General features: G+C 33.8%; 3 protein-coding genes across 3 annotated transcripts; 1 reads left to right on the top strand and 2 right to left on the bottom strand.

The window, feature by feature from the left end:
- Window positions 1-5012: 5012 nt before the first annotated feature.
- Window positions 5013-6226, bottom strand: LOC130614457 (fibrinogen C domain-containing protein 1-B-like). Its single transcript, XM_057435886.1, has one exon. The coding sequence runs from the start codon at window positions 6062-6064 to the stop codon at window positions 5174-5176; it is 891 nt and encodes a 296-aa protein (XP_057291869.1). The 5' UTR covers window positions 6065-6226; the 3' UTR covers window positions 5013-5173.
- Window positions 6227-13468: 7242 nt separating this feature from the next.
- Window positions 13469-15264, top strand: LOC130614675 (uncharacterized). The gene has a single exon (XM_057436112.1). The coding sequence runs from the start codon at window positions 13713-13715 to the stop codon at window positions 14694-14696; it is 984 nt and encodes a 327-aa protein (XP_057292095.1). The 5' UTR covers window positions 13469-13712; the 3' UTR covers window positions 14697-15264.
- A 495-nt stretch (window positions 15265-15759) lies between these two features.
- LOC130613495 (zinc finger MYM-type protein 1-like) lies at window positions 15760-17975 on the bottom strand. Its single transcript, XM_057434830.1, has 3 exons — window positions 17874-17975; window positions 17726-17802; window positions 15760-17614 (listed from the first exon to the last, which is right to left on the bottom strand). The coding sequence occupies exons 1-3, from the start codon at window positions 17973-17975 to the stop codon at window positions 15760-15762; spliced, it is 2034 nt and encodes a 677-aa protein (XP_057290813.1).
- Window positions 17976-24033: the final 6058 nt, after the last annotated feature.

Below are 24033 nucleotides of genomic sequence, written 5' to 3'. Positions count from 1 at the left end.
GACATAGCTATGTAAGTAGGTCATTGCGTGACATCAAACACCCATGATTTGAAAAAACACGAAATGTAAACACCCAGTAATTCTTCGAAAACCTGCTCACTAATGACCGGTGCATTTTGCATAACTTATGCACGACTTTTATATAGATAATATTGTGAAAAGCAAGATAAGCTAAAAGTCAAGTTTGTTAGCACACAAGCAAAAAAGTAGCTAAAAAACCAGCCAGAGTTGAACAGCTATAGCTAGCAAACATCTAAAATTAGCATAAAAACGATGTAAGGGAATAAGCAATCAGGTTAAAATATAAACATTCCACAACTTGGTTTGACATTATAACAGATTTTTCGTGGATGAAATTACTATAGTCAGTTACTTTCTTCTACTTTTTTTATTATATCTAACAAGACAATTGTTATCACTATGTATTCATAACCCAACAACACACAATAAATTTTATTGTTTTTACAAAGGTATCATATGTAGCAAATATGGAGCTATGGTATAAAAAAGGATAAAAATACAAAAGGCGTAAAGTTTTAAAAAAGTTTCTAATAATTAAACAGTCGAAATTTCCATATATAGGTCAAACATTTTCCATGTTTAAATAAGGCAAAGTTTATGAGATTGTGGAAATTTGTCAAAACACATCAAATTTAGTCCACGCTCAGTTTTTAAAATTAATTCAATTTAATTCAAGGCTCAAACTACTGTTCGGATAATCAGTAAGATTATCCTATCACCTCAGGTATTTATAGACATTAACCAGTTAGCTAGCATTCTTGTAGACCTCACTGTGAGCAACCTGTGTTAACAAATGGCCATTCTTTAAGTTGCGTTTAGTTTCAATTAAAGAATTCGCTTGACTTCTAAGAAAGACTGCTTTCCAACTTTCCACACAACCATTTTTTCTACCAATCAATTTTTCTACTTATCAATATTACTATTTGATGAGGTTTAGTCATCAATTTATTGAACATTTTTTAGCATGGTACAATTATTGTAAGACCAAAGACGCATGGAATTGGTGGAAATACAACAGGTCTCCTAAACTATTCATGCGGATTAAATATTCTTGATACAAGATTGTTATTTGTACATCTTATGCTTTTTTGCATAACTCACTCAGTCTACACAAAAAATGTCCGCCGACAGAAATTAATTCACTTCAAGGCCCACGAAGGTCCTACAAATCGTGGGAAATTAACACGATTAAATTTTTTTACCTATATTATAGTACCCGTATACGTATTTTTCCACGGGATAACGACTAGTTGTGTAGAAATACTTAAAAGAGAACTAACGAAAAAAGTTACATATGTTGTTTTGTAATAAAAACGTCCTTACATATCCCGAAAACAACATTGCATAATTTTCTTTTTTTACTTTTTTTCATTTTTATATGTCCAAATTTTGTCCCCCAGAAACTATAATCAGCTACATTAACGGTCGCAGCCATTACCACACAAAAGCAAATTTTTTCCTTCATATTTTGTTCATTTGTGACGTGACACGGCGTACATAGCTCAGCAGCACTTGTGAGGATGCACTCACTTCTTGGTCTTCCAAAAGGAATTATAATTTATCGCGAGTTTTGAGCGATGTAGATAACAAGCTAAATTCCAGTAAAACAATATCATTGTAAAAAATATAATTTTCAAGACTTTGTTTTGTTTTGTTTCACAAAATCACTTAGACTACACTTTATTGCGTTTGTTTTCAAGTCTAGAAAATTAGATGAAGTTATCATTTAAATGTTTTGATACAAGAATAAAAGAGGAAAAACTTTATAATAAAGTTAAATTCAAACAATACTTACTTTTTCCAAGTAATGTCTCATTCTCAATCTGAAAAGTAGCTCTGGACCCGTCTGGTCACGTGATGGATTTTGATTAGTCTATTTTTGGAGATCTATGTTCTTTTTACCCGAAAGATTTTTTTAGTATTTAAATATAAACATGGCGGTAGGAGAGGCGAAGACGAAGAATGATTTTAGATTATGTCGTGACTAAATTTAAAGTAGATATTACAGGCTACAAATAAATCTACCAACAACATTTACTGTTAGCGTTTCACCATTCCTTAGATAGCTAACGTTCAGTGCCACACATACGGTCCACCAGTCAAGGTAAAAGGAGCTGGTCTACTAGCTGCCTAACATAACCCTGCTGCTAGCTAGCTAGCTAAAAGTTACTATATACTATGCAAATGTTCATTTACGCAGTAGGGGACGGTCATTAGTAAGCCAGGTAGAAGTCACAGCTTAGCACAGACGACGTTCAATGATAGGATATCCTCTTCTCTTTTGCGTGGATTTCGTGGCAGTAAAAAAAACTGTATTAAAAAATGATATCGTTTACCATATTTCGTCCAACTTTTGCAAGTTTCAAGTACTATGAGTTGCAAATCTTAATTATTTTGGAAATTTTGAAGCAGTCTCGCAAAAGATAATTCATGTAAATGATTTTATATCATTTTATTTGCGCTATATCTACTAAGTATTTTAAAACTTGCCTGAAAAAAGAGAGTAAAAAATGTTAGTAGAATTATTTAAAGGACAAATAATTTTATCGTAATATAACTATAAAATAGTAAGTCACTTTTTGAATGACTTTGCAATAATTTGGTTGTTGTTACCATTATTTGAATTTTGATGAATTAAAATTGAAGAGATCAAAACTGTATTAAAAAAGTTAAAAAAAAAAGAAAATTAGATAAAACCAGAAAATCTCAGCAAGGTGTTAAATTGTGGCAAGACCTTTAATACTTAAAACAAATTTTTCAAATCTTTTGTCTTTCACAAAAATTTGTGCTCTTACATAATATACATAACTAGTCGGTTGCCCGTGGAAAAATTCACGGGTTCACCCGTCCTTTTTTACCGCATAGTGTTCTTCTCGCTACTTGCGCAGCTAAGCTACCATTTTGCGTGACAGACAGACAGACGTATACGGGTATTATAATATCGATGTATAAGTTATTATGAATAAACATAGATTTTTAGGCTTTTTTGTGATTTTGACCATATTTGTAATATTATGTTCAACAAATTTGAAGGAATAATTTCTACAAAACAATATGATTTCCCCCCCTATATTACATGCTTGTTTGGCATAGACTTTTCATTACTTTTAAAATAAATAAATAAAAAATAAAACATTTTCCTGTCATCACTTTTTCTTTTTAAAAAAAGTATTGCTGTTTAATCGCAAACATAAACTTTGTTGTTTTATTCCTTGCATCCTGATCCCTAAAAATTTTACAAAATTTTTTGTTCATTCTTCTTTTTCTCAGAAATAATTTCTGCAAAAAACTCTCACATTTGATATGGAATCTAACTTTCACCATAAACAGTTTTTGGGAAATGTTAAATGCAACTATCGATCTGCGTATTTGTGTATCACAAACAATCACATTTGAATTTTAAGTTTCAGATACTTTTTGACCTTTTTGCATAAAAACTAAGAGCTTAATTATATGAGTCAGGTTAAGTCAGTTGACAGGTAAACCCGTTTTAAAAAAATTATATTTTATGGGAAAAGTCAACCCATGACATGATCTATATACACTGTTTTCGGGTTAAAATATCGTAGTTATTATTTAAAGAAATAGCAGATCGAAGGTGTAAACAAACCAGCAAAAAAGAAACCGCAAAAATATGCATGGGTTGTTTGGTTTAACAATGGTTTGTTAATTCAAATTAAAATTTCCTGTTTCTGTGTTTACTTCAACAAAATCACCTAATACAGAAAACTCTGAAATATTTTTTTGACAAAATTTAACTGATAAGGCTGGTTCAACAAAACTGTTCTCACAGAAATATCTAGCTGTGTCTATCGTTATAGGGATTATATAAATGTCAACGTTTTAGAAGTCTGTTTTAAGAAGTATATTTTTGCAGTAGTAGCAGCCAACCTGGTTAGACTTATGATTGGATAAGTAGTTAGCCAGCTAGCGTGCTAAAATTCTACGTATAGCGAGACTTTCACTTATAACTAGCCACAGCTAAAACTAGCACCTAAGCTGGAAAACAAAGACTGGCTATGTAATAAGTTTCAGATTTTCATGTAGCCTAAACGTTATAAAGTTTTTTAAAAATTTTAATAAGTGCAAGAAGTGCTTAAATTTTTTTCAAGATCTTCCACTTTACTGTTAGATCCGCTTTATTAAGCTGTGTTAAATCACGAATCCAATTAGGTCCCAACAAACGATAAGTCAAATTAAGAATGGCTTGTTGACAAGCACAAAATCAGGTAATTGAGTCAAGAAAATTACCCCACATGTAGTGGGTGGTATTTGTCATCACGTGAATAGATGAGTTCAGAGCTACTTTCGAGGTTTTTATCTGAAAGATCTCCGGGGACGAGAATGCTTCTGTCTAAAATTCTAAAACTATATTTGAAACGGTGAAACATTATCATTAAACCATAATAAATAAAATTGCTATTAAACAATGACAGGAAAGCACCGTTTAGCGTTCCCGTGCTTCGTTTATTGAAGATGCTTTTGTTTACATCCCCATGGACTTACGTCACTCAAGTCAGTATTTTACCGAACAGAAAGTCTTAATCCACACTGCCCTTAAATGTCTTGAGAACCAAACCTCACAAATAAAAAAAAATTAACACAGTTTATACTCATATTAAAATGAACATTTTAAGCACAATTTATTATCAATTGTTAGTTGACTTTTAAAGAATTTTAAACATTTTGAGCACGCTACTGGAAAGTTAAAGATAAATTTTTTTTTGTTATTTTCTCCCTAATACCAATCAATATTTTTTAATCACTTTTAAAAAACTTAACGTACCAAAGAATCAAAATTTAAAAAACAATGCCAAAATTTTAATTTTTTAAGATATAGAGATTTTACTTGAGTCAGGTGTTAAAGATGCAAGAGAATTTTTAGCTAAGCAAATTTTTTAAAAGCATTATATGGAAAAAGTCGATTTTAAACTTCCTCCAAATTCCTCGAGATCTTACAACAAGAATAAATTGCGAAAATATATACAGTTGTCGTCAGTTTCCTGAAAGACGGCTCCACTTTTCAATGACGGCGACAGCGCATGTGTAGTCGCATCTGTTTTACCGCTATTTTTCAGGGACTAACCCATAAATAGATTTTCTCACTTAAGGGCTTTAAATAAAAAACAAATATTTTTTTACTTGTCTCTCTTTATTTTCTCCTTACTTTCATTTCTACAGCCTTCATAGAGTACTTGTAGTCTGACTTATAAGATTGCCAATGTATCCCATAATAATTCTTCGTGGCGAAATGATTTCGCATGTATTCGCCATTTAAATGAGAACTGAAGCAGTCGCGAAACCACCACGCTCCTCGATAAGTTTTGGCGCAATTACGCGTATCTTCATCATTATCCAGGTCGTAAGTGGAAAATTTTTTGCCGTCGTGTGGTATTGTTAGACTGTCGCCCGCATTTCCTGAATACGAACGGACATGAAGTGTGTAATCAGTGTAATCGTTGCCGATATGAAAGTTGTAGTATTTGGCGTAGATCCTGTTGTCGTTCCAGTCTACCATATCCACACGTAGTTGACTTCCGCTACGATACAAAGCTTGAAGGGTTAAATAGTAAAGATTTTCATTACCAAGATAAAATTCATGTTGAAGCTTTCCAAAACCGGTCTTGTATTCACGCCAGTTTCGATAAAAGTTGACTGTGCCGTCCATTCTCCGTTGAAACACCGTCCAGCCACCTCCGTCTGTTGTTTGATCGCAGTAAACTTGTACCAACCTTAGATGATTCATATTCACCAAATACAAACCATCCACATTTCCTCCTGTTTGGTAATGTTGTAAGCAGTCTCTTTGCGGTTGCAGATTCTGGCAGTCACAGTAATATTTTTGTGGTAGAGTGTAGTCATCCAAGCACGTGCACGGTCCACATATATCACTTTGCAGCATTCGACAGTAATTGGAAAATGTATCGAGTTTCTTTTCTAGTGCATTCACTTCAGATCGAAGGGTTCTAACTTCGTCATCAAGATCAGCTGTCGTTGAAGTTGCGATTAGGAGAAGAACCACTATTTGAAAAGCAACCTCCATGACTGTTACTTTCTACGTTCTAGTGTGATCAACGTTTGCGGAATAAATACTAAAGATATTCCACCGATGTTTTATCAGTAGTCAACTGAGTACACATGCTGCGCAGGTGCATTGTTCTAAAGGTTGTCACTGTCTGATTTTTGCATGGCTGTGAACAAAAAATGAAAATGATAGTTTTTGCTTTAGGCCAAACCTTGTGTTACTTTTCCTTTTTCGAACACTACATATATCTTCAATTATACTCCAGTCAAAAAGTACGTGACCTATATTTTAAATTTCCTTTTACCGATTACCTTGCTCAATGATCAATAAGACAAGCAGGCCTGGAAACAAAGTTGTTCACAATGTACATTGTGTAACGTATCATTGCTATTTTTATTTTTTTGGTTAGTACAGCTGGTTGATGGGAGGTGATAAATCTCAAAGGCGCGTCTCTATCGTAGTGACATCAATCTTTTAATATTCTGTTTGGCTTTTTATCATGGAATATTAGGGTTGCATATCCTTTCTTTTCTTTTACAGTCGGTTGTTTTTTATTTCCATTCTTACATTAGTTTATTCTTAAGCTCCTCTGAACTTAAAATTAAAAAATTACGCCATTAACGCCTTTGTTTTTCTGATTATCTTACACGAACCTGTATTACAATGTATTTAAAGGTCTTTAATAAAATGGTGTTTGGAATACTTAATCATTTTCCCGCCCACAATAGCAACAAAAACAACAACAATATGAACAACAACAAAGAAAACATTGTACGTACAATCACACATATTTTTTTCAGCAAAACGTTTTTCGCGTAATTTCTGTACAAAGTTTCTTTGCGCAAATACTGGAAGTATAGAACGAATAAGGCAAAGACCGCCCTAAAAATCATTAGGTCGGCGGACAGCTTTACATTGGGCAGCAAAAAGGCACATAAAATTTTGCCAATAAACATAAACTAAAAAGGTCTATCATGGAGAACTTTTATAAGGACGGCCCACATCTTTAGACGAAAAAAAAGTAAAATGAGCATCCAGTGTTTAAATAAGCGCGCATGACTTCACGAAAGGAAGTGATTTTTCAGATAAATTTTATCACACCACATTTAATTGTCACTTTTACTAGAAGTATGTTATCCGACGAGGAATTTCTCTAATGATTTTAAAGCACAAAAAACCTGACACAAATCTTTATTGCAAAACGTACATTGAAGAAGGAACAAAAAAAACTTGTTTTATTTTTTAACCCTATTTGATATAGGCTTTTTGGTGTTTAAACTTGATTGTTGTATGATAGCTGAATTATTTTTAGCAGACGATACCATCGTCTTCAGCAATTTTATAATCGGGAAAATCCAATTGCCTATCTATATCGCATTTGAAATCGTTTAGGTAATATCTTAGCATTTTATTTTGAGTATATGTTGTATATGTTGGTGATATAAACATTTTTTTTAGCTTTTTTACATGTAAATAAATAAATATTTGCTTGGTGCAGAAAAAACAAATATATTGCATATGTAGTGTAAATATCATGAGAATCAGGAGAGGGACTAGATCTTAAAGTTAGTCAAAATTTTTCAATTAAAAGCATAAAAAATTTATAGAATTTTTATTTTGGACAGCTAGTTTAATGAACTAGTCGGTTGCCCGTGGAAAAATCCACGGGTTCACATGGTCTTTTCATACCGCCTTCAGTCTCGCTACTTGGGGTACCATTTTGTATTATAATATAGACAATGTCAAAGACGTGACGTCATCAACAGTTTTATATCCCAGTCACAAAATATTATTTTATGTTAAAAACGTTTTCTACCAATTGGTCAAGCATCTTAGAAAATATTAAAATCTAAGTTTGCGTGGACACCTTATGTCACTCACTATACGTAGTAGGATTACTAAGCACTCTGTCCCAAAAATTTCACACTTTTAAAGTTTAAAAATTGCGCCGGTTATGAGAATGGGATATCTACTGTTGCACTATTGAAAGTGATAAAATAAATGGTTTTTTACCGCTTTAGCACAAAACATACAAGATAAACACAGATGTTCATACAGCTGGATCATTTTTTAAAAACCAGGATGAGGAACGTTTGCTGTCTTGAATCATTACACGGTTTCAAAGTAAAACAGTTATTTCATATTAAGCAAGACTTAATTTGTACTTAGGCCAATTCTAGTCGCCCTTGTGTCAGGGATTTTCGCCATTTTGATATGCAAGAAAACGGCAAAAAATACCCTTGTATCGGTTTGAAATATGATTAAATTTTGATTAATTATTATTTTTCCTTAGTCAGCACTTTTTAAGGTCAAATTAAAATGGTGCATAAAGCCGTGATCAATTAGTTTTGTGAACAAAGTAAAGTTAGCCAAATGTATGAAAAACGTGTTACTTGTAGTATCGTGTGACTTATACAGGAAGAAAGAAGGTAGTAACATAAAAAGTAGACTGGTGATATTACAAAAACAACAGTCCTGTCTTAACATTTAGTGTATGTAGCTAGCTAAGTAGCTGATGCAAATGTAAAAACTGACTATTAGTGGCAGAAAAGTCAATAAATACAGAATTACGGTTACTTTTTTTCCCCTTTGGAAATAATTGGAAGTGTCTCAATACTTTTGGCAAAGATTATAGCTAGCTAAGCACAAAAAGCATGCATATCTCGCAGCAAGTAATGAAAAACCTACCGTAGACGTGTTGATGTCAGATAAGTTAAGCTATGTATTTTAGCCTGATATTTTGCCTACATTTGATTATAACTAGCTGTCTAAACTTTTTGAAAGTATGACATTGTTAGCTAAGCTTGAACGATCAATAAAAACTTTGAATAATGTCTTGCAAGGATATTTTTTTGCAGGACTTATTTACATCTTTACAAAAGATAAACTTTATTTCTTTATTCCGAAGTGAAACATTCACAAGAAGAATTTAGATATAGTGACTCTGAGAAATCTGTGAATTTTATTAATACCTTAACCGTATTCATGCAGGGGCGGTTAAAATCAAATCCTGCAGCTTAAGAATCTGTATGTTGAGAACTGTCCAGTTCGAAGTATAATTTGGTGACTCTACTTTTAAATGAATTCTGTTTTCTCCTATTTCAAATATTAGCAAGTAGGAAAGTGTGTTAATTTCATGAGACGCATGATGGCATATTTCTTGACTTCTAATTAGAAATTGAAATGAAAATCTACAAATTAGAGATAGGAGGCAGAAGACAAGCGATATTGCAGGTTTTAGCCATACTAATGTTTATTATCATGCACGAGAGTCGAATTTCAGCAGCTATCTGATATCAAACATTTGCTCGAGATATTCGATAGTCTCTCTGGCACTTATATTTTGTTTATATATATAGTTCCTTTAAAATTTACATGCAAGTCAATCAGATGAAGAAAACTAATTAAAAGTAAAAAAGTTATCAAGCAAAGGATGTATTATATCGCACTCCATCTTTTATTGTTTTCGATAGTAGTACACAAATTATAAGCAATCAGGTGAAGAGCTCAAAATAATTACAACGCGAACGTTTTAAAACAATAATAATAATAATAATAATATAATAATGGTATATTTCGGGCATATCCATATATTACAATGGCTCTTCATCCCTAATTAAAAACAGCTATTTATAATAAAAATTAAAGAAAATTTTAAAAAGCGTAATATATGTTTCAGTATAAACATTAATCAACTAAAATTAGACTCGAAATGGACATGAGAATAGAGTAGATAGGACTAGTGGAGAAATGGCTGGAGGCATGGTGGGATGCGATAGCGTGGAATCGATTGGTGAGAAAACGTAGGGACAAGGCAAAATCAAGAAATAAACAGATTATATATGGAGAAATACTATAGTATTAGTATATGTAATCAAATAAGTCAGAGACTAAAATGGACTTAGAATAGAACGAGTAGAACAAGCGGAGAGAACAAAAAAACAGCCTGGGGGAAATAGTAACTTGATTGGCTGGAGCTATGCGCATACAAACAAAAAAAAAACTAATGTTTATTTATATATTTTGCAAGAGCTCTATCTGATAAATAACATTTAGCTCCATAAACAAATTTTTTATAAACCACTTCTTTTCGTAGACTGGTGGGAGGATCGTTCAGTTGTCGACTACTTCTTCCAATAAAAGTTTTATCCGATGCGTTAACTTTGAATTCGGACACACATCTTTTAGAACTTCTTGTCGTTCTTTCTGTTTTCTTTATTTCCAGCCCTTTCAGGTATGTGGGAAATTCTGTTTCGTGCAAAGATTTGTGAGCGAGTTTCAACATGTTCAAGTTAATTCTCTCTTTGGAGGGCAACCATTTCAAATTCAAAATATCTGCTGTGGTACAGTAGTGCGCTGTAACAAAGGCTGCTGCACACCTTAAAACTTTGTTGATACGGTTAAGTTTGTAATCTGGTGCGTTGGAAAACACCACATTGCAGTAGTCAAGTCTAGAGAGTAACAGTGTCTCCGCTAACTGTTTACGTAAGTACTGAGGAGCTGAATGTTTCAATTTGCGCAATACAGAAAGCTTACAGTAAGTAGATTTCAAAAGCTGGTTTAAATGAGTGTCCCAGGCTAAATGTTCATCAAAATGCGCACCAAGTAACTTATAACTTGCAACTCTTTCAATAAGTTTATCACAATGTTTAATAAACGAAAAAGACAAAAACAAACTAAAAAAAACATGGAGAGGTTCGCCACTTCAGATATTGTTTCCTTTCCAATGGTGCAGGATAAAACAGATATTCAGCGTGGTAAAATCGGATATCGTAATTATTAAGTCTCGCTTTGTTTATATTCGACTTCGCTGCGCGTCGTCGAATATCACAAGCTTGACTGAATAATTTCGGATATCCGACTTTACCTTGCTGAATATCTGCTTAATATTGCATTGATCTTAATTCTCTTGTTGAGACTGTAATTCTTGATATAGAACTTCTGTGTTTGCTCGGTTAAGTGCTTCTTCAATCAATGTAAACGTTGATTTTATTTAAAAAAAATTATTTCTATAGAAAATGATACTACAGTACTACAGTCCGTTTGGAAGTAAAATACCAGATTTTGTGTTTCTTAACCCTAATACCAGGGGACTTTTTTTGGATTTTTGCAGAACGGTGTGAGTGGTGGATAAGGGGTATAAATTGCATGCGAGCCATCGCTAACTATTAACGGTAAAGCCATTAAACTTGTTATAGAGAGTCTTGACGCTTTTTCATTCGGGTTGTTATTATTATACACCTGCGATGGAGTTCCTGTTAAAATAGCCAATGTTGGCAGTAAAACGAAATGTTTTATCACCGCTTGCTTCAGGTACAATTTCAGCAGCAATCAGAGGGGGCGGAAAAATTCCATCAAAACTGAGTTGCCAAACACCTGTGTTTTCAGAAAACAACTTTTAACTGAGGATGTTGCTTAGAAAAGACAAAAATTACCCCTGTCAACGGTTCCTATATCGTTATGTTCGCGAGTGGAAATTTGCAACAAAAAAGTTTATTTAATCTACTTTTTGATTATATACAACATAGAATGGAGCCTACGGGACAGCGCGAGAACAATATGAGATGTAAAAATGTTGCTAGAAAGATATATAGATACTTAGTTGTGAAATATAGTTAACCAAAAATTTTAAATCAATTTAAAAAAGAACACAAAAGACAGAATAAAAATAAAAGTTTAACAAAAGTGACATGTTACCGCGGCTGTTTCTTTAGAAAAACAACACATCCACTTTGCCTGTCACAGAGACACGGAACTGGCGTATTATTATATAGATGGCTGCAACTTTCATAACTAACGAAACCACTCCACCAACCAAACAGCAATGTTTAGTAATTTTAGAACGTTTAATAAAATTTTATATGTTTCCATCGGGTTCAAATATTTGCAATTGAATATCTCCTTCCCTTCAGTTAATCGAATCTTTACTGTTAGACATAGACAACTCACCGAAAGTTGGAGGTCACGCAGTGCAGAACTATAAGACTGTCATAAATTTCTACGCTACACGCCATCTTTGTTGTTATTTAGATTTCTTTTCATAGTTAGGTAATGTTTCTGTTTAATCACACGATGACCTATTTTTTCTTGTTTGACGCTTCTTTTACAGTGCAAATTATATCGTAATTGCACTCTGCGAAGTGGAATTATTTCTCTCTAGAATCTTAACTGCACTCTTTACGGAGCGCCGATAATTTAAAAAATATATACGATGTTATAAATTCGAACTATAATAAAAAAGTTCATAAAACAATAAGGTAATAAAAAGGTCATAGAACAAAAAGGCTTATTAAATCTGAGCAAGAGAAATAAAATCATTCAATGTAGAAAAAATGTATTTTCTAAAGCGTTTACTTGTGTTTTAAAATAATTACTGTTGCTTTTTGATTCATACCCATAAATATTTATTTTCTCGCGTTTCATGATAAGTCAAAAAAGATATCTTTACAATGAATCGAACTAATTATAAATCGGGTAATAGGACGAGGATAACTTTAAAAAGCAAAAAAATTACGCGTTCGATTATTTCCAATTGCACGAGTAAACGTGCGATTACATAAACTAATTTTGCAAGCGCGTTGCACTGAAGCTTTATTCGACAGAAATTATTATTTATGACGTTTTGAATTTAAAGAGGAATTGTTGAGATATTTTAGACGAGAGATAGTATTATAGCTATAAAAACGAATGTTTTTCGGATTCTATTTTTCGAGTTTATTTATAATTGTCTGCTAAATCATGCAGTTACGAAGATATGTGCAGAAATAATTTTATTCTGGATATTTTTCCTTTAACAGCGTTAAATGAAGCAGAAGTGCTTCCAAGAATCTTTTAAAAAAAGCCTATTGCTAGGAAAAATTACTCATTTCATACATTTTTAAGGTCCATTTTCTCAAGAAATAGTGAAAAAAATGTATATAAAACACTGAGCAAATAATTCAGCTGTTTGGACAGCTAAAAAAGGGTTACTTGCAACTGAAAGCGACTTTAAGTCGTTATGGTTTATCAAACTTCTTCAGAGCTACATTGCAGCGCTTTTTGTAAAAGCTACTAGCAAACATCTTTGCGGTTTCATATTTCCTTTGACTTTGACCGATACTCTATGGAAAATCTCACAGAAATCCTCACGGTCGAATATATAAACTTTTACAGTGCGAAAAGCCGCGTAATAAGGTCATTATGCTACACAGACGAAGTAAGGACAACAATAGATACATTTTAGTTTTTTGACATGTTTACATGAGATTGTTACATGATAGAAGCTATTACATTTTCAATAATTGATTATTTACTGTGAATAATATTGCGAAGAAAGATGCGCAGATGGTCTAAATGTTTGTCGCTAGCTACGTCATATTTCAGTCTTTTGTTTGGCCTTTCTGTTCCGCTAATTTTTCTGTTGTAGTTTTACCATCTTCGGTGCTTATGTTCATATAATACGATGTACATTTACGCACACTTTTATATATTGTTGACTTATAAATGTTAACAATGCTTTTATTTCGATATTTATATCTTTCATAAAAGGAAATTCGTTATTCTATATATTTTAAATTTTTTTACTATGGTTTTTGGTCATGCTAGGAAAAGCACCTATCTTTACCTACTCTTGCCTATGTTAATAAGACAAACAAACGCGTTTAAGGGTTTATCTTAGGGAGAAACCATGCAAGTATATAGGATGAACTCAACGGAAGAAATCGTAGAAAGGGTGGAGAATTCCAATTTCATATCGTGGGCACAAAGTGCTTCATCTATTACAGTCCTAACATTGTCAGTTATGTTCAACTCACTTGGTGTATATCTATTGATGCAACTGAAATCGCCACGTCACATGAACCAAATATACATCCTAATGTCAATGAGTTTTTCCGAAGTTCTACTGGGCGTTGTTTCTATAATTTACGTGGTTACTAACTTGTCAGGATATGAAAGAGAAAGCAGCTCACAACTTTCTTTATACTGTGAAGAAATTATTACTGGATTGACAGTAACCTATTACATCATTTTATTCATGCTAACACTTGATCGATTATTAGCGTGCGTACTGCTATTGCAATATCCTAGAATTGCAACGACAAAGAGGACCTTACTTTGTTTATCAGGAGCTTGGGTTATTGGTGTTATCGTGGCATTTCCATTCTTCTTTTACAGCCCGGACACATTTTATGAGATTCGGTATAAATATATTTACATATCTCTTGACGGTATTATTCTAGCTGCAGTGTTTATTACGTATTCTTATATTTTTCACAAGACCTCAAGGAAACACCGGACCACGTCATCTACAGTTCAACGCAGAGGAAAGATGTTTTTCGTTATCACAATTATCACCGCAACTTTTATTCTACTTCTAGTTATTCCTGATATATTATATGCGTATCGGTTTGTGATCCACGACATCGGAAGTGACGTTGAAATGGGCGTTATTATGTTTTGTTGGGAACTGAATTACCTTGCCGATCCTTGTGTGTATATATTTCTTCAAAAAAATGTTCGTGCGGTGTTACGACGAAAAATTGCCGATATCCATCGTAAAAATTGTCTCACAACTTGTTGTGTTATGCTACAGCGAAAATCTAACGAGGTTTCACTTGACATCCGCGATCAGAAAAAAAATTGTAAAATTGTTTACATTTGCGACAATTAAATGTAAAATGTTGATGTCCCTCCTTAAGGTTACTGTAAAGGAAAAAACTCACTTGATGAGTAGTCTCAGAAAAACCCTTATAATTTATCAATACTGTTATATTTTTTTATGTCTTTTTGTTTCTGAATGCTTGATGAAAGACTTTTTTGATGGTGTTATTTTCGTGAGATGGTAATTTTACAAAAAGAAAATATAATGAAATAAACACACACCAATTTTTCTTCACCGTACGTTTTAAAATGGCTTCTTTTTCCGAACGCGTGGTCGCAGACTTCTCGTTTTCGCACCATTATATTCAGCACGAATTAAATTCAAAAAGGTTCCCGGTTTTCTTTTTCTAATAACGTTGTTATGAAATTATTTGTAATTATATATAATCATTCAAAAAAATGCATATTTTTTTCTTTCTGTCGTCATAATTCGCTAATCAGTAATTTATACAAAAAAATCCGGGAATCTTTTGTGAATAATTTATTCAGCTTTTCATTACCGAAAATTTCAATGAGCCAATAGGAAGCTTTCGGAAAAAGAGACCACAAACGTAAAGGCATGTATGCGAAAATTTACTAACGAGATATTTGTTTTAAAGATTTTCGTAGGTGTTATAATACAGCGCCCGCGGCGCGATTTGTAAAGTGGTCGGGCCACATAATATAGTGACTAAGGAGGCGGCACTTTGGTTGGCGCCGATGGGTCGAGAAAATTTTTACTATAAAGACCCTTTAGATTGGCTAAAACAAGCATCTTTAGCTATAAGCTACAGCAGAAATGTATGTCAAAATAAACTCTTTGCAGAGGAATAATTATTTTTCTCACAGAATATCAATAAATATCTATTTTACATTTTTCATAAAAAGTAATAAAAACGTTAAAAATTGCTTTCTGTAAAAATACCAAAAACATTTTGCCTAGAAGGATGAGCCCTTACAAACTCATTGGCAATATCTATTAAAGAAATCGTATCTAAGATTTTCTTGTGTACGTTCAACAATGACAAATCGTTGAACCTTTTCTGATTCATGCTAGAACGTATCCAGGTTTTCAACCATCTTATCGTAGAAAATCATCGTTCCGGAGTAGCGGATATAGCTCCCATTGTTAAAACCAATCGTATGATGATGACGACATTTTTTATCAATTTTCGTTTTTCGGTTGATAACGACTGTACAACATCTACAACATCGCTGAAGTTGACAGGACTGGATTCACGAAAGATAGTTGGTAGCAACTTCAATTCACACAACAACGATTGATCGTCAAAGTCATCACAGAAACTTGCATTAACGGTCTTCATTTCTTCTTCGGCTGGCGTTTTACTTATTGACTTCAACAACAGTTGTTCCACTTCTGTAAATACTTTGAAGGCAGGTTGCTCAAACCTCTCTTTGATGGCGCTGACAATTACGTCAATTGCTTCGAAATAGATGGCCTTATAGTGGGCATGAGCAGGATAGTAGGCTTCTCCAGTGCTGCTTGGATTTCCTTCCACAAATTCCAAGATGTCGTACTTTGGTCTTTTGCGTTTTCTTGGCGCTGTTGTCGAAGAAACGAAATCCATCGAACTTGCTGACTTCGTGACTGTCTCGTAGAATATATCAAAGTCTCTCTCGTTTCTCATGCCTTGCATCGTCTTGTTCGTAAGTTCAGCCAATTCTTTACCGCTGATTGCTGACATTTTTTCTTTCTGAAGTGTTATGGACAGATTATCTGTGTGAGCATAAAGCTTGCGTCCTAGATTCAGACCAAAATAGAATGAAAATGACTCCATCTCCTTTTTACACCCATTAATCCTCAACTTCGTTTCAGCGTCTAGCTTCTCATTTAAACTCTTGTTCCACAACGCCATCAGTGGTTCGTAGTTTTCGATGATCTTCTTGAAACAGTTCGCCCGAATTGTCCACCTTGTTGTACTCAGCTTATCCAGCTTTCCTGCATGTTTATCAGTTCCTAGGGTTCCTTCAACATTTGCAGTCAGCTTACCCAGCATGTTCTCCCGTTTCGGTGAATACTTCACTAAAACACAAATTTCACCGGCAGTTCCCATTGTATCTCGGGGGATCTGACACTCTTTAGTCATCGATTTGACAGCAAGGCTTAAGGAATGTCCTTGGCAATGGGTCGCGATGGCTTTTGGCTGCTCCTCTTTGATAATGGCAGAAACACCTGAACGTTTTCCCATCATGTTGCTTGCCCCGTCATAGGTTTGGCCTCGACAATCAGATAGGTTCAATGAGCACCTCAGCAAAATATCTTTGATGGCCTTGGCGATAGTTGCGCTTCGAGTATTGCCAACTTTATAAAAGCCCAAGAAATCTTCATTCACATTTAAATCGTCATTCGCTGATCGTACACAAAACGAAAGTTGTTCGGCATTACTTACATCAGTGCCTTCATCTGCCATCTTAGAATAAAACCTGCGCTCTCGAACGGTATCTAACTTTTTCCGCAATACTTGAGAAGCCATCAAATTCAAGAGTTCATTTTGCACATCATGGTGATTGTACTTATGTCCAATTTTTCCATTGATATGATCCATTACGCTTGAATCTCTACTTCCGAGGAGAAAAAGAAGTTGGGTGAAGTTGTCATTGTTATCGTCTCCTTGAAGAGCAATGCCTTGTCGGCCAAGGTAGCGTAAACATCTAATGACATCAAGGAGGTACTTTCGTTCAACCTGTCTCTGGTCGGTGAGAATGTTGTCCATCAACTCGCCAACGTCTGCACAGTGTGGTAGAACCAAGTGGTACGAGGAAGCGGTTTTGTGGCATGATGAGCTTTGATGACCTCGGAAACTATCAAGAGCATTCTTCCAATTTGAAAATCCTTTTGAGGTGAAGGCTGTGTCCTTGTTTGTTTGATCCTTCAAGTTTCCACGCTTTTCTTGCGTATGGCAATAGAAACACACCACAGCATGTGCGCTAAAACAATAAAAAAGATATTTAGTTGGATGCATTATCAAAAATATAAAATTAATGATTGAAATGATAGTCCGTTTAATTTATAATATGAAAAATTAAAAAGACGCTTACTTTTCAGCATAGTGTAACCAAGGAAAATCTTTAGTCCAATGTGCTTGGAAGCTTCGTTCTCTGGTGCCATATTTTTTCTTAGGAAATGGATAAGTAGCAGGAGGATGGAAAGGTTTATCGGTAGTTATTTAAATTTTGTCTCTGATACTTCGTTTACATTATGTACGTTGATGGATGTTTGATTTGTAGTAGTTTTGTTAGTATCATCTTTAGAATTTTTAAAATACTTTGTCAACTTATTTTGATTCATTTTTATGCAGAAAATAATCTCGTGTGTTTTTAAATACTTAGTTGCGTGTTTTCACTTTTTCACAATCAATGCGCAATGTAATGTCTTCATATTTCATAGTAATGGAAAAGGTGAAAAAGAAAAGTTTTGCCTTTGTTATAGTTCAATTGTTTATTTTAATTATACGGAAAGACCGTTAATGTAATGCTATTTTATTTGGAACAAGAACTCTCAAATCAGAATTTTCTAGCTAAAAAAAATTATTACTTTGCAAAAAAGTGGTCGGGCCACGGCCCGGGTGGCCCGCCCGTCGCCGCGGGCCCTGTAATAATGTGTGAACTGAGTATGCAGAAAGATGATAGAAGTGGGAACTTTTTCTTTATGCTGAATATGCGTGCACGCTTTTAGAATTATTAATAGACAGAAGTCAGGTTTACAAGAGACAGCATATTCCTTAACTTTGATTTTTTTTAATTCAATAGTGAAAGTTAACTATCTAAAAAATATTATTATGCATATTTTTATACGGGAGTTCCATATTATGCATAATGTTTACAAAAAGTATGCTCAACTCATTTTGCACATATTTTTTTAAAGGTGTGAAGGATATAACACCTCTAAAAAGGCTTTTTCCAGAAAAACGGGATGTTCCAAATATTTTCATAAAATATAAAATATGTCATTGGAAAGAGAATTTTTTTTTTCTGTATGTCATGATTTTTTTGCAAAAAACCTAAAAAAAAAATTGTTTCATTTACAGTAACCTTAAAAGAGAACGAACGATTGTTAACAAGTTATAGTGTAAATATGAACTGTGTAAATTTTGTTATATTTGTCAGCTTTGGTTCTCGAGATATTTAAGGTCAAATATGTACAAAGGTTGCCGCCATGACAGTGTCGATGAAGCCTTTCTGCTCTGTAAACTACTTACTTATGCGACGTAATTCCGCAGGGATGTAAACTAACGTATTCTTAATGAACGAAGCAAAAAAATGCTAAACGGGAAAAACTGTGTCACCTGTGATTTTCTGAAAGTAATTTTATTCACCATGCTTTGAAATAACTGTTTTTCACAGATTATAATAATGTTTCACTGTCATAAATTTTTCGACATGAGTGTAAATAGTTTCCACGAGGATGTTTTTCACTAGAATATGTCTTGTCTTCTTCATGGCTCGAATCTCGCGATAAATTTAAATCACTTTAAGAAAACGAAGAAGTGAGAAACCTTCATCCAACGTCTTACATATCCTGTTGAGCCAGGCACGCCATTTGACGTCACAAATCAACAAAATATGTACGAACCAAGTTGGCTTTTGTTCTATAATTGCGGCGAACATTAACACAATTATCGATTTTTGGGGACGAAATTTGGAGACAGAAAAATGAAAAAAAATGAAATTCTTTATGCCATGTTGTTTTCAAGATGTGCAAGAATGTTTTTATTATTTAAAAAAAATTATATATCTATCTATCCCTCGTTAGTCCTACTTTAAACCTTTCCCATAAAACAATAGTTCTAACTTATGAAATTGACATTCTAAATTTATTACGCACAATGTACAGTATAAGTATTACAGGATATTCACTTTAAATGAGACCCTAGATAAGTTTGACTTTCCCAAATAGCGTCATGTCCGGGATATATTCTAGTTTATTTGATGCTCTAATTACCAATAGATAAAATTGCAAACCAACTTTTTCATGCAACACTCTACTTTATTGGCGACAACACTTTATAATGCGGATTGAAAAAAACAAGGAAGAAGAAGAAGGCGAATGAATGTTACCATAGCCCTGCGTCAGTTCAATTCACGTGAGGGGAATTGGGGACATGACACGCTGTGTAAGCCATTGCATGTTTCAGACCCCTGGTAGACGCCGTTTTTAATTGGGTATGCGTAGCTGAGAATGAGCATTAGAAATGGCGACGTTTAAAAGACGTAGACGCTTCCACATAATTTTCAACGTCCGTCGTGTTCAACATTTCCTGGAGGTACGAAAACCCGCCACAGCGACCTAAGAAATTTGGTGCATATTATGTAAACAAACATTTCAGAAAGTGTAAGTATGCGCTTTTCCAAAAAGTAGGAACCAGAAGTAACCAGCAGTATTTTGAAGTAACCAACACAGAACCAGCAGTTGTTTTTAGTGACCACAAGAGAACGACCAGTTAAATAGATAACAACGAAATCAACGCAAATACCGCTTCGAATGTGCGACATTTTAAAATGTACACAACAGTTTATGACCAGTTTTTTTTTTAAATGTTAATGTCTAGTGTGAATCGGGCTTTATGCAACAGTTGATTAAAAGGCTTAAGACTGACTGCGTAGATACTAAAAGTGGGAACCAGCAGTAACCAGCAGTATTTTGAAGTAACCACCACAGAACCACCAGTATTTCGAAGTAACCACCAGAGAACCACCAGTATTTTGAAGTAACCAACGGAGAACCAGCAGTTTTTTTAAGTAACCACAAGAGAACGACCAGTTAAATAGATAAAATGAAATGTCTGGTGTGACTAGGACTTTATGCAACAGTTGAGACAGAAGACTTTTAAAACCACACGCGAGAATTAACAAAAACAAAATTAATATTTTAAATAACAAACTAATATCTGAATTGTAAACCAAATATAACGAAAAACACTATACGGAGGAGAGTCCAAATCGAGACATTGTTTCTTTGTGGTAGACGTTAAAGTTCGAATGAATTGAATGAATTAATAAACTGCACAGGTTGTAGTCATTGAGTGTGAGAGATACCTCTACTGTCATTGTTTCCACTGTTAAGGAATCCATATCAAATTTTAGTTTATTTTTCGCATCGATTACACACTTCCTTAAACGCTTCCAAAAACATTATTCCGCTTAATCTGATTATGTATTTGACCGAAGGATTTTCATTTTGCAAATCGTGTATTGTAAACCAAATATGACGCTATACGGAGGAGGGTCCAAAACGAGACATTTTTTTCTTTTGGTAGAGAAAGTAAAGTTCGAATGAATTAATAAATGTTGTGGAGAAATATCGTGGCATCCGGTAGAAAATACGTAGATACCAAAAGTAGGAACCAACAGTAACCAACAGTTTCACACACTGCCTTCAACACTTTTGAGTCAGACTATGGATTACACGGAAATTTCTATTTTACAACTCGTTTACTGTAAACCAAATATAACAAAAACGCTGTGCGGAGGAGAGTCCAAAACGAGACATTTTTTTCTTCTGGTAGTCAAAGTAAAGTTGGAATGAATTGGATGAATTAATAAATAATTGTGAAGAAACATCGTGGCATCTACGCATTTTGAAGCACGTATTGTGTGCTAATAGTTCTAATTTCATTACTTTGTGATACAGGGAACATATTTTATCTTCAAGTTAAAGTTCAAGTTAACAATTTATTCTTTTAATTCAGTTCTGTTTGTTTTTTCTATTCTTGTCTTCAGGCGAAATAAATAACTTAATAATAACTTAATAAATAATAACTTAACTTGATTAATTATTGCAAATTCCGCGAACTTTATTCATATTCTCAAAAATTAATCTTCGTGGAATGCATTTCATTGGACCTCGTGAAAACAAGCTAGTTAGCAGGAGCATAAAGTATCTTATGCATAAATATCACAACACCTTGGGGCTGCTGTTACTGCCTTATCTGGAGTTAATTGATAATAACAACTAGTTCTCTAGTAGTAACTTAAAAAAACAGCTGGTTCTCTGGTGGTTACTTTAAAATACTGGTGGTTCTCTGGTGGTTACTTCGAAGTACTGCTAGTTGATTTCCGTCGCCGCTACGCGGGGCGGAATCTTTAAAATTGCCTGATGGAAGATAGATATATAGATATATATCTGGGAACAGCAAAGAGCCTACACGCTGCTAAGTTTGTGTCCAGGCTAAAACCTCGAAAAATTTCCATATTTTCGAAAGCCAATGAAGATGCTTTATTAGATATGGAACACACAGCTTCTAGTTTCGACTGAAAGCTCAAACAAAATCCTAATCTTCTGAGATTTAAGTGAAGATATGCGTATCTCGGACGCGGTTAGTAAAATTGACGTTTAATCTGCGATTTTAAAAGTTGCATAGCTCAGGTTTGGAAAAGATATCTTTTGTCTATGTTTTCTATGCTTCTATATGCTAATAAAGATACCATCACATCCATGTAAATCTTAGTAAAATCATTTTTTTTATCTTGGCTATAACTGGCGTATATATATAGCAGGCCAGCTAACGTGGTCAGTGTCAGTAGATAGCAATACAGACAGCTAGTTATAGCTATTTTGTGCTTTTCTCCAAAATTTTTCATTTAGTTTGGTATAAGTGCATTTTGTGCTATCCATCGTTATTCTTCTTGTGTTATCTTTTGCCAACCTAAAGCTAGCCACAAAAGTAAGGAATGCCTCCTTACTTTTGTGACTAGCTTTAGGTTTTGTGGCTAGCTTCAGCTCAGGTCAGCTATAAATCTTGTAACAAATTTTAGCTGAAATACTCTGCTTAACAAAGTATCTTTCCATACATCATAGTTTATAGTGTTAGCTTCACAGCAACAGAATAAAATATTTTATCCCAGTGGTATAAAGTTTCAATAGAGTTTCAATGTTTACGTTTTGACGGGATAATAAAATGCAGACGATATAGAAGAAGAAAATTAACAGACGTGGAGAACTGATAATTAGCTTGTAGCAGGATAGTTAGTCGATGCTTATACGGCTATAATGCGGTGGAGATCTTTTTTGCCTAAATTTCCACAATTTTCTTCAATATGTCGATATTGTAGGGTACGCCTTCCCCATATTTTTCACGCCTCACTACGTCTTTTCAATGTTTTTCCATAAACTCAGCGTTGTCGTTTCAAGAGCATTCATAAATTGAATCAGCTAATTATATAATATACACTATAAATATGAAACTAAGGCCATGCAGTACCAGGAAAGTCCGTAATTATAAGGTTAATTAGCCGGTATTAGTTTGAAAATGAATATATATCTTTCATGCGCAGTCGTTTCTTGTTCCTTTTTATTGGAGCATAACATGCTATGAAACTAGGTAGATGACTATTGGAAGATCGATATCGAAGAAAAGTGTAGAAATTGAAGAAATAAGATGTCTACCGTATAATTAGTCACATAAGCAGCTAATTTTACTGTGTACCGTATAATTTTCTATATTGGCTAACTGTCTTTTAAAGGCTAATTATCAGTTCTTCCCGACTGTGTAAGTTATGATAAAAAAAATTGTTAGGCTAGTAGCATTTTTTCACTTATGTATGTTGTAAATTAATCTGCATGCAAAAACTAGATTTTAATTTCAAGATCAAAGAATATCTCCATTCAAAATTAAAGTTTGTAATAGGCTGGTTGGTCTACGGATTATTGCATGTTTTTTTTGCCTGTCGATTTGCACAAAAGATCTTGGGAATATATGAAACTACTCTAAAATTGCTAAGATTTGTAGAAGTTTTCTGCAGACCATATCTGAAAGGGCGTTCTATTGAACTAGCCTTCAACCCATGAAACAAGGATTGGCTCAGATATTTTTACACTTGCCATCCCTTTTTCGGGCGTCCTCAGTACAAAATGACAATTCGGCTATACCAGTTTGAATAAAACACGTATATTATTGAGCTTGCTGCTCAGTGACTAATCAGGAGGGGTTCTACAATTTTGACAGCCTGTTTAATTTTTCCTCTGTAAAAGAAGCACCAAAAGCTCATTTTTTATTAGTTATGCTATGAATAAAGTATTTTCAATGTAAGCTCAAATACAGCCTGTTTTTGTGATACACACTTTTTTTGTTATAAGAAACACGTTTAAAAAAACCCGAGGCTCAAAATTTTAAAATATTAAGAAACTTAGCTTGGCTCAGTACCTCAAGCTCCTCCAGACCATGAACTATTACAGAAATTATTACAGTGAGCTCTTAGCACTTTTTTATTTGGTCAAATAACAGACAAAACTAGAACTATATATTAAGAAAGAAACAACCCTTCATTTCCAAAAACGATATGAATTATCAGAGAGCAATACTCATACTACTAACACAGCACTAGTATATATCACTTATGTACAAACA

Source organism: Hydractinia symbiolongicarpus, chromosome 11 (genome assembly GCF_029227915.1).
Source record: "Hydractinia symbiolongicarpus strain clone_291-10 chromosome 11, HSymV2.1, whole genome shotgun sequence".
NCBI lineage: Eukaryota > Metazoa > Cnidaria > Hydrozoa > Anthoathecata > Hydractiniidae > Hydractinia > Hydractinia symbiolongicarpus.
The sequence above is the reverse complement of the archived record's forward strand: the minus strand, read 5'-3'. Positions and strand labels throughout refer to the sequence as shown.

What these genes read in the sequence shown, in the direction of transcription:
- LOC130614675 (XM_057436112.1), top strand. Translation starts at nt 13,713, where the DNA reads ATGCAAGTATATAGGATGAACTCAACGGAAGAAATCGTAGAAAGGGTG.
- LOC130614457 (XM_057435886.1), bottom strand. Translation starts at nt 6,064, where the DNA reads ATGGAGGTTGCTTTTCAAATAGTGGTTCTTCTCCTAATCGCAACTTCA.
- LOC130613495 (XM_057434830.1), bottom strand. Translation starts at nt 17,975, where the DNA reads ATGAATCAAAATAAGTTGACAAAGTATTTTAAAAATTCTAAAGATGAT. An exon ending in ACGTACATAATGTAAACGAA is followed by an intron (nt 17,803 to 17,873) that starts GTATCAGAGACA and finishes CCATTTCCTAAG; the next exon opens with AAAAAATATGGCACCAGAGA. An exon ending in TGGTTACACTATGCTGAAAA is followed by an intron (nt 17,615 to 17,725) that starts GTAAGCGTCTTT and finishes TTATTGTTTTAG; the next exon opens with CGCACATGCTGTGGTGTGTT.